General features: G+C 41.7%; 1 protein-coding gene across 9 annotated transcripts in view; it reads right to left on the minus strand.

Moving 5' to 3' along the window:
• Window positions 1–16782, minus strand: part of ENOX1 (ecto-NOX disulfide-thiol exchanger 1) — a 977400-nt gene that overhangs the window by 125454 nt on the left and 835164 nt on the right. For all 9 annotated transcript variants that reach the window (XM_069758240.1, XM_069758244.1, XM_069758249.1 and 6 more), the window contains one exon: window positions 4872–5056. In XM_069758240.1, the coding sequence (XP_069614341.1) occupies window positions 4872–5056 (185 nt within the window). The remainder of the gene's footprint in view (window positions 1–4871; window positions 5057–16782) is intronic.

Consider the following 16782-nt stretch of genomic DNA (forward strand, 5'->3'; position numbering starts at 1 on the left):
CCATATTTCACTATTCAATGCTTGCATACATCATAGCGCTTACAGAGCGCTGCTGTATTCTCATTTATATATATATATATATATTTTTAATGTCATTTTTCCTCTTTTTTAATCAATGTTTTTCTTTTTTGCTTATTTTTCCACTGTATGTGGGGCATCAACAGGATCCCCAGTCATGGGAGAAAACAGCTCCCTATAAGTCAATGGCAGAGCTGTCCTGAGTGTGGAATAGTTATGCTATGTAGTTCGGCTATGCCAGGCAGAGACCATAATATGCAGCAAAAAAAAACAAATTACATGACCATGTACAATAGTTAAAAAAAAACAAAACCGTGCCCTACAGTCATTTAGGTATTAAACCTAAAGTAGAGTGTGGTTTCTGGAGACAGAAGGGTTGGTTTACTCTCTATTCAGTTCTGGTTTCAGTTGTCTACATCAGGCTAAAGTAATGTTTAGCTACTGGTCAGATAGTCAACTGCAAGTGAAGGCTAGCCCATGTGACAGATTCTACAAAATAGTTACTGTAGTAGAAATAGCAGATTCAGAACACACAGTGCCTAAAAGCTTGCTGCACATGGGAGCTGCAAATCCGGAAACCCGCCAGAGTGCCTATACCGACTCTTATCAGTCATCAGAAGAGCCAACAAAAAACTGAACCTTGGAACAGTGGAAGATGATGGTCAGGTCTGATGATCAGCATGGCAATATTCTGCTGGGAAAGCTTGGGTCCTGGCATTTATAAAGACAACAATTTTGCATATACCACCTTCTTAAATATTGGTGCAGATAAAGTATACCGCCTTCTTGACAATGGTAATCACGAATAGCTGCGGATCTGATACCACAGAAGGCTAGACTTGTGGATTCACGCTCTCTGGTAGGCATTAAGTAGCGCTCACACAGGCAAAGCGTTTTGGACGAAACATGCAGTTTTATTGCTTTCATAAAACTCCAATGGTATCCAAAACACTTTTGGGCACAAAGTTTTAACAGAAAATACATGTGTGTGTATATATGTGTGTGTGTTGTGAAGAACAAAGGCAACACTGGATTATTGGTGCAAGCGCCTGGATGCTGACGCAAGGTTCACTAAATAAATCATGAATGAATAGGCAGCATTCCAGTTCAAATATGTAAAAAAGTGATAGAAATAGGTCAATAAAGTTCCTTCACTTATTTGCATATTATACTGTATATGTTTGAATGCCACTGTGCAGGAAACAGAACAACCTTGAATCATTTTAGAAAACAAGCTGTTAAACAATCTGGATATACTATAGTTGCACATGTTTTCAGTAATAAAGCATCATCATTACTTCCCTTCTTTTCAGAAAGAGCAGAATACCTAAAATACATTCATATGTTATCTGTGATGAATAAGGCATCTCTTGAACCTTCCATTGACCCTTAAACTATTGATGAGGTCAGTTTTTACTCATTGTTTGGTTGGATAGCCTCACTGGATAGTCTTAATGTGAATAGATGGCTCAGTTCCCCGGTTCAGTTACATTATCTAGTTACAGAACAATATGGTACATTCTTTTGAGATAATTAATAATTGTCGTTGAAACCAAGTATCATTCTCTGAATAGGATATATTCAATAGGCTCTTAAAGCATAATTCCACTAGCGAAACCACTTCAGGAATCCAATAATAATAAAATCCCTCACACCTCGCTTCTTGTTATTTATTGCTTATAGCCCCTTTCTGCATATGTTGAAAGCTTATGATAATCACTATCCAACATTCATTACATTAGAGTGGAGCGATGCCAAGGAAAAGAGCTATTGCCCTGGCAGACTCTGGGAGTCCATTTATTTCATGGTCCGCCATTCAGAGAAAATGCATGGATCGACAAACATGCAATGGCCTCCACTAGCTGGTCCTGCCATAATCAGCTGATCAGGGTGGCTCTTTTCAGAGGACGGATGGCCTTGATGAGACTATGACTTTATATAATAATGACCACACTATATAAGTAATGGACTCAGTATCTATGGCCACTGGTACTGACCGTAGTATTTCCTTCATAAATTCTTGGGTGACTTATGAGTGCATTGCTACATTATTATACAGTGCTCCCTTTACCCACTTAACACATCACACTAGTCCCCAACGCCGGTAGCGGACAGATGTAGCGTGCAGTCATTCAGATCTCATTGTGGTGGCTCCCAGAGCTCAAGAAGGAGTGAACATATTGAGGGGTCTGGTATGCTTAATTTTCTTTACTCCCCCATTTGGTGTCTGCGATTTATTATGGATTCTGATCTGGGTCTGAATTTAGGTCCAAGGAGCTAATTTATTTACTTGTCCAGTCTGGGTTCAGAATTACGGTTATTAGTTTGGAGGTTAAGCTTGGGTCTGAAATATTTTGAGGTCTGGTTGAACATAATTTTAGGGTCTGGGGTCTATTTTACCCCTTTCAAGCCTGGGCCATTTTACGTTTTTGCTCCCCCTTCTTCCAAGAGTCATAGCTTTTTTATACTTCCATCAATACAGCTGTACGATGGCTTATTTTTTTGCGGGACAAGTTGTAATTTTGAATGGCACCGTTGATTTTATCATATAGCGTAGGAAAAAAATCCAAGTGCGATGAAATTGCAAAAACTGTCATTCCACAATTGTTTTCTGGGGTTTCTATCTACAATGTTCACTATATGGTAAAACTAACCTGGCAGAAGTTTGTATGAAAAAAAGTTTTTGCTTTTATTGCCATTTTTTAAGTCTTGTAATGTTTGCATTTTTCGGGATCTGACACTTATTTTTTGCTTCCTGAGCCGATTATTTTTATTGATACCATTTTGGTGTTTATCCGATGTTTTTATCGCCTCTTATTGAATTTTACGTTGCCGAGACCCAAAAAAACAGTAATTCAAAATTTTCTATTTTTTTTTTCTCGTTACGCCATTTACCAATTGGATTAATTTACTTTAGATTTTTATAGAGCGGACATTTCTGAACACAGCAATACCAAATATGTGTATTTTAAAAAAAAGTTCAATTCTCAATGGGGCAAAAGTGGGGTGATTTTAACTTGTGTTTTACTTTTCATATTTTTAAAAACTTTTTTCTTCACTTTTTTAAGTTCATAGTCTCCTTAGGAGACTTGAAGTTGCGATCATACGATCGCCTGTGCGATACATCAGCACTGCTATGTATAGCAGAGAGTCGGCATTCACAGGAGGATTGTAATAACAGATGCGGAGGTCTTCAGCAGACCTGCGACTGCCATGACATCCAATTGGTGCCCCACGATCTTGTCACAGGTGTGCCGATGGGAGCGTGAAATAACGAGCACCTCGCCGCCGAGTGTTAAATCCTGCTGTCAGATTGACAGCTGGATTTAGCAGGTTAACAGCTGCGAGTGAAGCACTGACCCACCTGTGGCTGTTAACGGCACATGATGGCTGATTAACTTAGCTGTGATATGCGAGGAAAGATGCGGGCTCAGCGTCGGAGCCTGCATCAAAGTCAGGTAAATGACATATGACGTAAATATATGTCATATGTCGTCAAGGTGTTAAATAATTTTGGAATTTAGTATTTGCACTGATTTAATTCAATGGTCTGGGAAGCTAAGTTCATTTTAGATTTACATTTATTTAGAGAATATCTTCACTTAGGCTAGTTTCACACTAGCGTTTACCTGATCTGGGGCGGGCTGCGGACTTCCTCCGTGAAGCCCCGCCCTCCGCCACACCTCCGCCTACATCTGCATGCGGCCCACGTACCTATATTTAACATTAGGTACGCAGGTCGTGCGGCTGTATGCGGATTGTGCCGCATGCGTCGTTTTGACGATGCGAAAAAAAAAAAGCTACAGGCTGCGTCCTACGCTGGTCGCCGCATCGTCAAAACGACGCATGCGGCACCATCCACATACAGCCGCACGACCTGCGTACCTAATGTTAAATATAGGTACGCCGGCCACATGCGGATGTAGGCGGAGCTAGCAGCGGAGGTGCGGCGGAGTGCGGGGCTTCACGGAGGAAGTCCGCAGCCTACCGCAGATCAGGTAAACGCTAGTCTGAAACTAGCCTTAGAACTATGTGTTGCTGCATTTATTCTCCTTTTTTTATTACGTAGTTATTGCCACAGTACATAGAAGTGCATTGAGTTACATGGACTTATTGACTGCAGAAGTCAATTAGTAATATAAAATAAGTAAGACTATTTCACTAAGCTATCATCAGTCAGTAGTGTTACAAAAAGTCGCAATCTATCGCTAGACTAATTGACAGCGGGGTGTGTAATCAAATGTATATAACGTTTGTTTCTACGTCCCATATACACTTTCAGAAGTAAACAATTTAAACTTCTAAGAAAATGTATGCTAGGTTATGATAGATACAAGAATGACTAAACTTAGTATTTCAAGCACTGACAGATCCTAGTTCATTCTTATGTATTCTGCCTGTGACTGCATATGATCAGTTCACCGGGGGATAATATTCTGCAGACTGCCTATGTATACCTGAGACCTGACCACTATATGGTCACTGTATAGTGGTAGTATAAGTTATATTGGTGCTTCTATAGTGGTAGTGTGCACGTCTCTGCAACTGAAAAATTCACCATGTAATTAGGCATTTTCAAGGTATTGTTTAATAACGGTGGTGTGTGTTACATAGGGACATGGTAGGATGCCTGACCAAATTAAACTAAATTTGCCATAGTGTGAAGCTTCTTTTATGTGCCTTTACAATCCTGGAAGTGGCCGGAGTCAAAATTGTAATTTTTATTTAGTGGCTAGAGTTAGACTTTAAAGATTAATAGATCTACTTAGATGTTACACATATTAGACCAGAGCTCTATTCATTTTTGTGATGTCACTCATCTTTGTATAACATTTTTATATAAAAAGGCTTACTTGTTGCATATTTTGCATTGTTTGTTGTAAAAACTGTAACTGCTGATCCTTGGTCAAGCTTTCCTCTGTCCGTGCATGATGTCCTTTATCTTGCTTCAGAAGATCAACCTCGTTCCTGTAGGCATCTAACTGCCACCGCAGACTGTCATTCTCTTCCTTTAATGCATACGCTTGGGCAGCGAGAGCTAGAAGAACAGGCAAAAACAACAAGGTAAATGACTCACGGATAGAAATGTATTCTGAAAATGTCATCTGTCGCCCATTGCAGATTGCAGCTATAAAGAGAATCTCTTGCCCTGGAGGTCCTGGCACATGAATGCCATACACAGAAAGTCTATTGAAATGGACTTGTGTAATGCTTCTTTTATCCTGTGGTGGTGCTGTGTGGAGTATTAAACACTTGGTGTCTAGTAACCCCTCTTATTAAGGATGACAGCTAAACATCTCAACAGAAAAGGTACCGTCACACTAGACGATATCGCTAGCGATCCGTGACGTTGCAGCGTCCTCGCTAGCGATATCGTCCAGTGTGACAGGCAGCAGCGATCAGGCCCCTGCTGTGATATCGCTGGTCGGGGAAGAAAGGCCAGAACTTTATTTCGTCGCTGGCTCTCCCACTGACATCGCTGAATCGGTGTGTGTGACACCGATTCAGCGATGTCTTCGCTGGTAACCAGGGTAAACATCGGGTTACTAAGCGCATGGCCGCGCTTAGTAACCCGATGTTTACCCTGGTTACCATCGTTAAAGTAAAAAAACAAACACTACATACTTACCTACCACTGTCTGTCCTCGGCGCTGTGCTTCTCTGCTCTGGCTGTGAACGCCGGGCAGCCGGAAAGCAGAGCGGTGACATCACCGCTCTGCTTTCCGGCCGCTGTGCTCACAGCCAGACCAGAGAAGCAGAGCGCCGGGGACAGACAGCGGTAGGTAAGTATGTAGTGGTTGTTTTTTTACTTTAACGATGGTAACCAGGGTAAACATCGGGTTACTAAGCGCGGCCCTGCGCTTAGTAACCCGATGTTTACCCTGGTTACCGGCATTCGTTGGTCGCTGGAGAGCTGTCTGTGTGACAGCTCTCCAGCGACCAAACAGCGACGCTGCAGCGATCCGGATCGTTGTCGGAATCGCTGCAGCGTCGCTTAGTGTGACGGTACCTAAAGACACCTTGTGATCAGATCATGCTCAGCTGACCCACAAATTAGAATCATATAAAGTTAAAAGGAGAAGGGACCTCCAGGGTCATTGTGTCCAACCTCCTGCTCAATGCAGCATACACCAAGTCATCCCAGACAGATGTCTGTCCAGCCTCTGAAGACTTCCATTGAATGAGAACTCACCACCTCTTATGGCCAAATTGCCACAGATAAAAGAATGGACGGAGGCTGCTTTAACACGCACACCAAAAAACAGGTTACGAAGCAAGTCAATCATGGATATGAAAACTACATATGTGGGTGCTATTCCTTTAACCAAACTTATTACAAGTTTTGATTTGTACAGACAATAAGAGAAAAAAACTTTTGTAAGATCCACCCGAGAACAAGTGTTCTTCAATCTTTTTTATTTTGTCTTTTATATGATTGTTTTTCAGAACTATATTGTTTTTACAGCAGTCTGGATTTAAGAGAACCATTAAAAATGCGTACTCGTGCAGACACTTCATCTTTTCTTAGTACCAATAGCTTTAAGGCAGTCACCAGTTGAAGGAGAAATATAATGACAAAAACTGTATAAAAATGTAAATGCTGATATGAGAAAGTGTGGTGGTAACACAAGAACATTACCGCATTAGTGGCACTGAATGACACTTAAGTCATTTCCCTGGGATGCACCATTTGGACTGTTTTCAATTTAAAATGACATTTTTATTACCATAACTGATAGCAGGTGTTTGTGAGAAAATCGATTAGTATGCAGGGATGAAAATTACTTCTCCCAAATGAATTGTTCCGTCTGCAATATAGGAGGAAAATTGAGTGGCAAAGTGCAAAAGGCCATAAAACATTTCCCAGCGACATTACACATATAAATTAACTTGGTTAAGAGAAACATATAGGAAATTGTGGTGTCATTTCCCGAGATTGGACTTTCGGCGGTGTTATTTAGCTACTGATTATTTTCCTGCATTTCATCATTTCATAATACAATCTTGTGTTCCTTGGAAGGCGAGAGAATGCCATTAGAAGGAACAGATGTTCTCAAAAGAAATGCACTCTTCTCACATTCTTTTCTTGAACAATGCCTCGGATTTCAATTTTGGATGAAGTCATGTCCTTTTTTCCATGAAACATTGCAGAAAAGAATGCAACCTAATAATTGATTAGAGGCTGAGTTCAAATTTACTTGGTCGCAGAAGTAACATTATTTGAAGTTAATTTACCAAATTACTCAGCATGTGTATAAATTCAATATAAAGAGATTTTTTTTAAAAAAAAAGTAACGTGCTGTGCTATAGGACAGCTATTAACTAGAGCAAAACTTGGTTTGGAAACTAATGTCCCAGAACTCTCATTAAGCTCCTTTACCCAGTTTTATTTTTAACTTTTTTATAAGCTTGTAGAAAGTGTCATTTTTTTTTTTTTTTTTTAGAAATCTTGATTTTTAATTTTGCAACACTTAAGCAAGAAAAATGACATATCTAGAGCAAGCTGCAAAAAGAGAAAAAACACAAAGCAACCAAAATCACGCAAAGCATTAAGCTAAAGACAATATTAACATCCCGCCACATACAAATTGCAAACAAAAAATCTGTGAGAAACAGGCAAATATATTACATCCGAAATCACTCCTAATGCTCTAACTACAACCAGTTTTACACACCCGAGAAAGGATCTCCAAAACTGGACAGCCTCATAGGCATGTATGAGGATATTGAGTTTGGGTCTGTAGAACCCTGACTAGTGCGTGCAGCAGACCACAATACAAGGATGTGTGAGAACGGCCTAGTTCTTAGGCTAGTTTCACACTAGCGTTTTGAGGAGCTGCGAACTTCCTCCGTGAAGCCTCGCCCTCGGCCACTAGCTCCGCCTACTTCTGCATGCGGACTGCGTACCTATCTTTAACATTAGGTACGCAGGTCGTGCCGCTGTATGCGGATGCTTCCGCATGGGTCGTTTTGACGATGCGGAGAAAAAAAAATTGCTACAAGCTGCGTTCTACACTGGTCGCTGCATCGTCAAAACGACGCATGCGGAAGCATCCGCATACAGCGGCAGGACCTGCGTACCTAATATTAAAGATAGGTACGCAGGGCGGCCGCATGCAGAAGTAGGCGGAGCTAGTGGCGGAGGTGCAGCCGAGGGCGGGGCTTCACAGAGGAAGTCCGCAACGCTAATGTGAAACTGGCCTTACTCATATACTCAAATCACCTGATGAATTTACATTATTTTTATTCTTAAGTAACATAAAGCACAAAGGAGCACTGAGAAAATCGGAACTATCCATTGCAAGACAGCCATCATATATTCCTAGTCAGATGCAAGGCTGAAACATGCACAGAAATACACACAGGCTTTAATTGCAACTTAAAAGGGAATCGATCAGCAGAGTTTGTCAAGCAATCAGAGCAGCATGATATACACATAGAGCCCGACTGCAGTGATGTATCACTTAGGCCTCTTTCACACTTCCGTTTTTACAATCTGCACAGGATCCGTCAAAATGTTGAAATGACGGATCCTGTGCAGATTGTAAAAAACGGATGCACTGGGCCCGTCTTTCTGATGGACCAGTCAAGACTATGTGCACCTGTTGTGTATGCGGCTTCGCCAGCGGTTTTCCACTGCGAAAACGCATACACAACGCATGTTAAAAAAAAAAATTTGCAAAATTCTCACCTTCTGGAGTCCCGCGCAGCATTACCGATGCTCGCGATGCTCCCGGCAGCTGGCGTTCCCAGTAATGCCTTGCGTTACAATGACCTCTGATGACGTGCGTGACGTCATCGGGTCATTTTGCATAGGCAGCATCAACAGTAAAGAGAGAGAGCGAGCGAGAATTTCCCTGACTGGAAATTCTTCAGCGCATGCTCAGTTTCAAAAGACGGAATCTGCTGCTGGATTCCTGCTTTTGACAGTCAGCGACGGATCCTGCGTCCATAGGCTTCCATTATAGCAAACGATGGGCAGCGCAGGATCAGTCGTTGAGCGATTTTCTGACGTACAGAAAAAAACGTTCCTCTGTGCATTGTCCCCGCCCAAAGGGAGCTAAAAGATGGAAGTGTGAAAGAGGCCTTACTGGACTGCTTGGTGTTGTTTTAATAGAATACCTGCTTTCTCTATTGTAAATGTAATAGTGGTCAGAATACTGTGCCCTGTGTAACACCGCCCACACTCCTGATTGGCAGCTTTCAATCAGTGGTGGGGGTGGAGTTAATCAGATTAGCCTGACTTGCCTGCACATGAGACCTAGTTTTGTAGTGTTAATCTCCTGATGATAAAACACTGATTGTATTTAAATTACAACAACTAGTCTTCGGGTATGTGCACATGCTGCACACCCGCAGCGGATTGGCCGCTGCGGATTGGCAGCAGTTTTCCATGGGTTTACAGTACCATGTAAAAGTATGGAAAACAAAATCCACAGTGCACATGCTGCAGAAAAACAAAGTGCGGAAACGCTGCGTTGTTTATTCCGCAGCATGCCAATTCTTTGTGCGGATTCTGCAGCAGTTTACACCTGCTCCTTAATAGGAATCCGCAGGTGTAAAACCGCAGGTGGAATCCGCACAAAAACAGCGGAAAAAACGTGGTAAATCAGCAGTGCGGATTTACCAAAATCAGTGCTGAAAAATCCGCACAACATTCCGCAACATGTGCACATACCCTTATAAGTGACACATCCCTGGAATCAGGCCTCTTGCTCTACATTATGTTGCTCTCAGATCAGGTGACGAAGACCACTGCAGAAACAGGTGTTAGGATCTGGGGCCAGCCCAGTCCAGGAGGAGGAGATGACCACAGGTACTCTTTTGCCCACCTTCATTGTCCCATACAGTCTCTGTACTTAGATCTTTTTGAGGACACCTGCATATCAGGCTTTAGTTGTCATATGGGTACTTTAACCCAATATTTATATACTTACCTGTTATGTAATCCTGTGTAAATTCACTTTTACATCTCCCCTTGCTGGTTTGTTGCCCTAGCTTGCTCACTTCCGTTTTCTTGTTTACTCCATTTTAATTAACTTTATCAATACAATTTACATTTTATTATATTCTTGGCTATATAATTTCATGTATAGGTTTTATTTTATGCAGAGACAATAGTAGTCCATCACCACCCCTGCAAGGCATATCTCCACACTGCTCTAGTTGATTGACCGGTATCTCATAATGTACACACAATGGAAAGACCTGCCAATCACCAGGAATGGAGCGGGAAGAAGCAGGCCAGGGCTTGTACTGGACTAGTCACAGCTCTGCCTACAGTCCCCTTACTAGAGGCCAGTAATATTTCTGGCATAATGTACGCTGCTACTTTTGATTAATTTGTCAGGTGACTCCAGCCTAAACATGGAAAGAGTCTTGCAGATGTTGCACACCTATTCCCGAAGACCACTATTAAATTGCGACTATCTTAGGAAAATTTCACAACTTTATAAAAGATATTTCCATTAAAAGGAAAGCCGAAAAGTGAAGGTACACGAAAAAAAATAAACAATATACAATAACACAAGGGGGACAGGAAGAATTTGTGCGCAAGCATAGGGATCGAGTGTACAACTAATCCAGAGAAAAATGAAGAAGCCCATAACAGACAAATGCTTCCATTAATTTTATGACCATAAAATTCAGATTTGCATTGTTCTTATTTGTACTAGTTTTTATACATGGCCCACTTAGTATAATACAAGGAACATTAAAAAGAATTACTGGAGCATCAGCCATACACATCTATGGCCTCACAGGGGGCATGCAGATGATGCCAGGAAACAGTCTGCAGAACCTTGCCAAATTGTAATGATCTCATAGGAAAATCCAAGCGAAATAAACTGATACTGACATGTTTATGAAACGCTGGTCGGCCTATCTCATGGACTTCATAAGAAAACCACATGTTGTAAGTTAGCTAGTAGTTTTTTTTTTCCGGTTTTCTATCTACCAGTGCTTCGGCCATGGATACTCAGTTTATTTACAGACACCAAACACATGTAAATCAAAAAGCTTTATTAGTGTCTAGATTACAGACCTGAGCAAATGTATAGAAAACAGCTGTCAAATGTTACATTAGGTTTTCGTTTTCTTCTCAAAGCTAACTCACAGTCTGCTTCCATTCTTAGGGTAAGTTCACACAGGGCGATTTCCTGCTTTTTTTCTCTGCAGCAAAACCTGAACTTCTTGGCAGGAAAGAAGCTGCGTCACAAACGCAGGTTTAGGTGCGTTTTTTGTTTCTTTTTGGCGCGTTTTTTCATGCATTTTTTATCTCTATGTGCGGGCCAATAAAGTAGAGTGCACACAGAGAAAAAAAACAACAACTTCCTGTAGATAGATAGAATGAATAGATGGAATGAATAGATAGAATTGATTGATAGAATGAGTAGATAGAATGAATAGATAGAATTGATTGATAGAATGAATAGATAGATTGATAGAATAGATAGAATGAATAGATAGATTGATAGAATAGATATATTACCTGCCGTAACCTCTTCACTGGCATCTTCCCACGGTCCAGAGATTACCTCAGGACAGGCTGTGAGGGAGCGCAGGCTCAGTGACATCACCCCTGGTCACTGAAGTGCCGGAAGCATCTCCTCATTCCCCAGTAGCTTACGGGAGCTGTCGCATTAAGGCCATGTGCACACGTACAGTATTTTTTGCGGTTTTTCCCGTTTTTTTTGCGGTTTTCTTAGCATTTTGCAATCGTAGTTAGCTTGCAGAATACTAAAGTTTTCCAAGCGATCTGTAGCATCGCTTGGAAAACTGACTGACAGGTTGGTCACACTTGTCAAACATTGTGTTTGACAAGTGTGACCAACTTTTTACTATAGATGCTGCCTAAGCAGCATCAATAGTAAAGGATATCATGTTAAAAATAATTAAAAAAATGGTTATACTCACCCTCTGCAGACAGCCGATGTCCTCAGCGGCGTCCGTTCCTATAGATGGTGCGCGCAGGACCATCGATGACGTCGCGGTCACGCGACCAATCACAGGACCGCGACGTCATCGCAGGTCCTTCACACAGAGCATCTATAGGAACGGAACCGGCAGCGTGCACCGCTGAGAGGCGGGAAGACATCGAGGGTGAGTATATCACTATTTTTTATTTTAATTCTTTTTTTTTTTTTACCAATTATATGGTGCCCAGTCCGTGGAGGAGAGTCTCCTTTCCTCCACCCTGGGTAGCAACCGCACATAATCTGCTTACTTCCCGCATGGTGTGCACAGCCCCATGCAGAAAGTAAGCAGATCAATGCATTCCTAGGTGTGCGGAGTCACCGCAATTCCGCAAATTTAATGAACATGTTGCTTTTTTTTCCGCGATGCGATTTTTTCGCGGAAAAAAATGCAACATTTGCACAAAAAATGCGGAATACATTGTAAATAATAGGAGGCATATGTAAGCGTTTTTTTTCGCGTTTTTATAGCGAAAAAATGCGAAAAAAACGCGAAAAATACTGTACGTGTGCACATGGCCTAAAAACGTGATAAAAACGCGCAGAAAACGCTGACATATGCCTCCTATTATTTACAATGTATTTCGCATTTTTGTGCAAAAGTTGCATTTTTTTCGTGAAAAAATCGCATCGCGGAAAAAAAAGCAACATGTTCATTAAATTTGCGGAATTGCTGTGACTCCGCACACCTAGGAATGCATTGATCTGCTTACTTTCCGCATGGGGCTGTGCACAACATGTGGGAAGTAAGCAGATCATGTGCGGTTGGTACCCAGGGTGGAGGAAAGGAGACTCTCCTCCACGGACTGGGCACCAAATAATTGGTAAAAAAAAAAAAAAATTAAAATAAAAAAAGTGTGATATACTCACCCTCGATGTCTTCCCGCCTCTCAGCAGTGCATGCTGCCGGTTCCGTTCCTATAGATGCTCTGTGTGAAGGACCTGCGATGACGTCGCGGTCATGTGATTGGTCGCGTGACCGCTCATGTGACCGCGACGTCATCGAAGGTCCTGCACGCACCATCTACAGGAACGGACGCCGCTGAGGACATCGGCTGTCTGCAGAGGGTGAGTATAACCATTTTTTAAATTATTTTTAACATGATATCCTTTACTATTGATACTGCTTAGGCTGCATCTATAGTAAAAAGTTGGTCACACTTGTCAAACACTATGTTTGACAAGTGTGACCAACCTGTCAGTCAGTTTTCCAAGCGATGCTACAGATCGCTTGGAAAACTTTAGCATTCTGCAAGCTAATTACGCTTGCAAAATGCTAAGAAAACCGCAAAAAAAGGGAAAAAAATGCAAAAAAAAAATGCGGATTTCTTGCAGAAAATTTCCAGTTTTCTTCAGGAAATTTCTGCAAGAAATCCTGACGTGTGCACATACCCTTACAGCGCTCTCAGTTGTAAGCTTTATCTCCCCCAGATTAAGGATTACTGCGTGGGACACTCGTTATTTTGGACTACGTCAGACCAGGGAGTATTTGTGTTGGTTTATTAATTATATTTCAGGAGATCGAGGGCTTCGCTTGGAATGGCAGACTAATGAAGATGGCAAAAGTGTGTGGTGTTTTATTTGATTAAAAAACTTTTTTCTTACTGTGTGGTGTGCTTATTTAACCCTTTAACTACTGTAGAATTAGTAATGGAGGGGTGTCTTATTGACACCTCTCCATTACTAAGCCGACTTAATGTCACCTTACAATACAAAGGTGACATTACCCCGCTTGCCACCGCTACAGGGCAAGTGGGAACAGCCGGCAGAGCGCCAGAATTGGCTCATCAAATAGATCCGCCTTTTCTGGGCAGCTGCGGGCTGCTATTTGTAGGCTAGGGGGGCCATATAAATGGCCCCTTAACAGCCTGAGAATACCAGCCCCCAGCTGTGAGCTTTAGCAAGGCTGGTTGTCAAAAATGGGGGGGAAAGGGGGAACCACAACGTTTTTTTTTTTAAATTATTTATTTAAATAATTTAAAAAAGCGTGAGGTCCCCTCTATTCTTGATAACTAGCCTTGCTGAAGCTCACAGCTGGGGGTTGCAGCCCCCAGCTGTGAGTTTTGTCTGGGTGGTTATCAAAAATAGGGGAAAACCCACGGTGGGAATTTTTTTCACCATCCATTCAAGTTAATGGGTGGAAAATGCTGAAAAAGAGCATGCCAGTTCTTTCAGCGTTATGTTCAAATAACGCAGCAAAGCACAAAATACTGATGACACAAAAAACCAATGTGTGTGCAAGAGATTTCGGAAATCTCATAGGCTTTGCTGGTACTGTAAAAAGCAGCTGAAAATTAGCTAGTACTGTAAAAAAGCAGCAAAAAATGCTCCGTGTGAACTTACCCTTACAGGGATTCAGTCGCGTCAAAAACGATATTAATAGCATTCTGAAGCCTCATTTCTGCTACACCAAGAGCCCGGCTACCAGGAGGAAATTAATTTTATTCCTTTTCGCCGCCCCTGGCTTTCAGTCACAAAAGTGGCGGGGGAATGGTTACAGCCACCAATTACTATGTACTGAGCGGTGACTGCTGCGCCTCTATGACTGAAAGCCAGGGGCTGCCGGAAGAACCAAAGTTCATTTCCTCCAGTAGCCGAGCATTCAGTGCAACGTCCACACAGCTTCAGAACACTATTAACCTGCATATTGACCCTAAATCTGAAGGTTAATTACATTTTAGACGTGACAGGTCCCCTTAAGTTAGAAGAAAAGTTCTTCCATCAGCACGTGGGAACGTTTTGCAACTTGCTTCTTCGGAGGGCATGGGTCTTTCAATCATCATTTTAAATACTTGTATTTACTCAAACTTTCTGGCTAAGTTTAGGCTAAAAAAAAGCTTGCATTAATTTTTCCATAAACAGCCATCACTCTACAGGCTGTGCCTGGAATCACTATATCAACCACAGGCCATAAGACCGAGTGTAGTTGTCTATGGAGAAAAATAAATAAATTCCAGAGCCAGGCACATATATGATCATGGACTACCTATATCTTCCACAATTCATGTTGATCAACTCCTTTCTTCATATCATATATAAAAGTGAGATCCCAACTTTGCATTGATAATATTAGGTTTCCATGTTTGGGTACAGGGTAACTGATGGTGTCACACAAAATACACTGTACTTAAACTTCCCACATTTGTGATATCGAATAAAAGTTAAGTTTTAGATACCAACTGAAGAAAAAGCAGACTTTTTTCTCATTAAGGACTAGATTCACACTTGTGTTTGGAGTAACTCTTGCAAAAAATGGGTCAGATGTTTCATGGACACAAACTGCACCAGACGGACCACTTCTATTACAGAGTATGATGTGCCTTTTATTTTCCAGAAAAAATAACAGAGCTTGACGCAAGTGTAATTCTTGCATAACTCTTACATGATTAGCATCTTAAGTTTGATGACTAAAAAAACACTTTTCCATTAAAGATATATAAAAGAACAATAAACATATACATTATATATATATATATATATATATATATATATATATATATATATACAGTGGGGCAAAAAAGTATTTAGTCAGTCAGCAATAGTGCAAGTTCCACCACTTAAAAAGAGGAGAGGCGTCTGTAATTTACATCACAGGTAGACCTCAACTATGGGAGACAAACTGAGAAAAAAAAATCCAGAAAATCACATTGTCTGTTTTTTTAACATTTTATTTGCATATTATGGTGGAAAATAAGTATTTGGTCAGAAACAAAATTTCATCTCAATACTTTGTAATATATCCTTTGTTGGCAATGACAGAGGTCAAACATTTTCTGTAAGTCTTCACAAGGTTGCCACACACTGTTGTTGGTATGTTGGCCCATTCCTCCATGCAGATCTCCTCTAGAGCAGTGATGTTTTTGGCTTTTCGCTTGGCAACACGGACTTTCAACTCCCTCCAAAGGTTTTCTATAGGGTTGAGATCTGGAGACTGGCTAGGCCACTCCAGGACCTTGAAATGCTTCTTACGAAGCCACTCCTTTGTTGCCCTGGCGGTGTGCTTTGGATCATTGTCATGTTGAAAGACCCAGCCACGTTTCATCTTCAATGTCCTTGCTGATGGAAGGAGGTTTGCACTCAAAATCTCACGATACATGGCCCCATTCATTCTTTCATGTACCCGGATCAGTCGTCCTGGCCCCTTTGCAGAGAAACAGCCCCAAAGCATGATGTTTCCACCACCATGCTTTACAGTAGGTATGGTGTTTGATGGAGGCAACTCAGTATTCTTTTTCCTCCAAACACGACAAGTTGTGTTTCTACCAAACAGTTCCAGTTTGGTTTCATCAGACCATAGGACATTCTCCCAAAACTCCTCTGGATCATCCAAATGCTCTCTAGCAAACTTCAGACGGGCCCGGACATGTACTGGCTTAAGCAGTGGGACACGTCTGGCACTGCAGGATCTGAGTCCATGGTGGCGTAGTGTGTTACTTATGGTAGGCCTTGTTACATTGGTCCCAGCTCTCTGCAGTTCATTCACTAGGTCCCCCCGAGTGGTTCTGGGATTTTTGCTCACCGTTCTTGTGATCATTCTGACCCCACGGGTGGGATTTTGCGTGGAGCCCCAGATCGAGGGAGATTATCAGTGGTCTTGTATGTCTTCCATTTTCTAATTATTGCTCCCACTGTTGATTTCTTCACTCCAAGCTGGTTGGCTATTGCAGATTCAGTCTTCCCAGCCTGGTGCAGGGCTACAATTTTGTTTCTGGTGTCCTTTGACAGCTCTTTGGTCTTCACCATAGTGGAGTTTGGAGTCAGACTGTTTGAGGGTGTGCACAGGTGTCAT

This window comes from Ranitomeya imitator, chromosome 3, assembly GCF_032444005.1.
Source record: "Ranitomeya imitator isolate aRanImi1 chromosome 3, aRanImi1.pri, whole genome shotgun sequence".
NCBI classification, from domain to species: domain Eukaryota; kingdom Metazoa; phylum Chordata; class Amphibia; order Anura; family Dendrobatidae; genus Ranitomeya; species Ranitomeya imitator.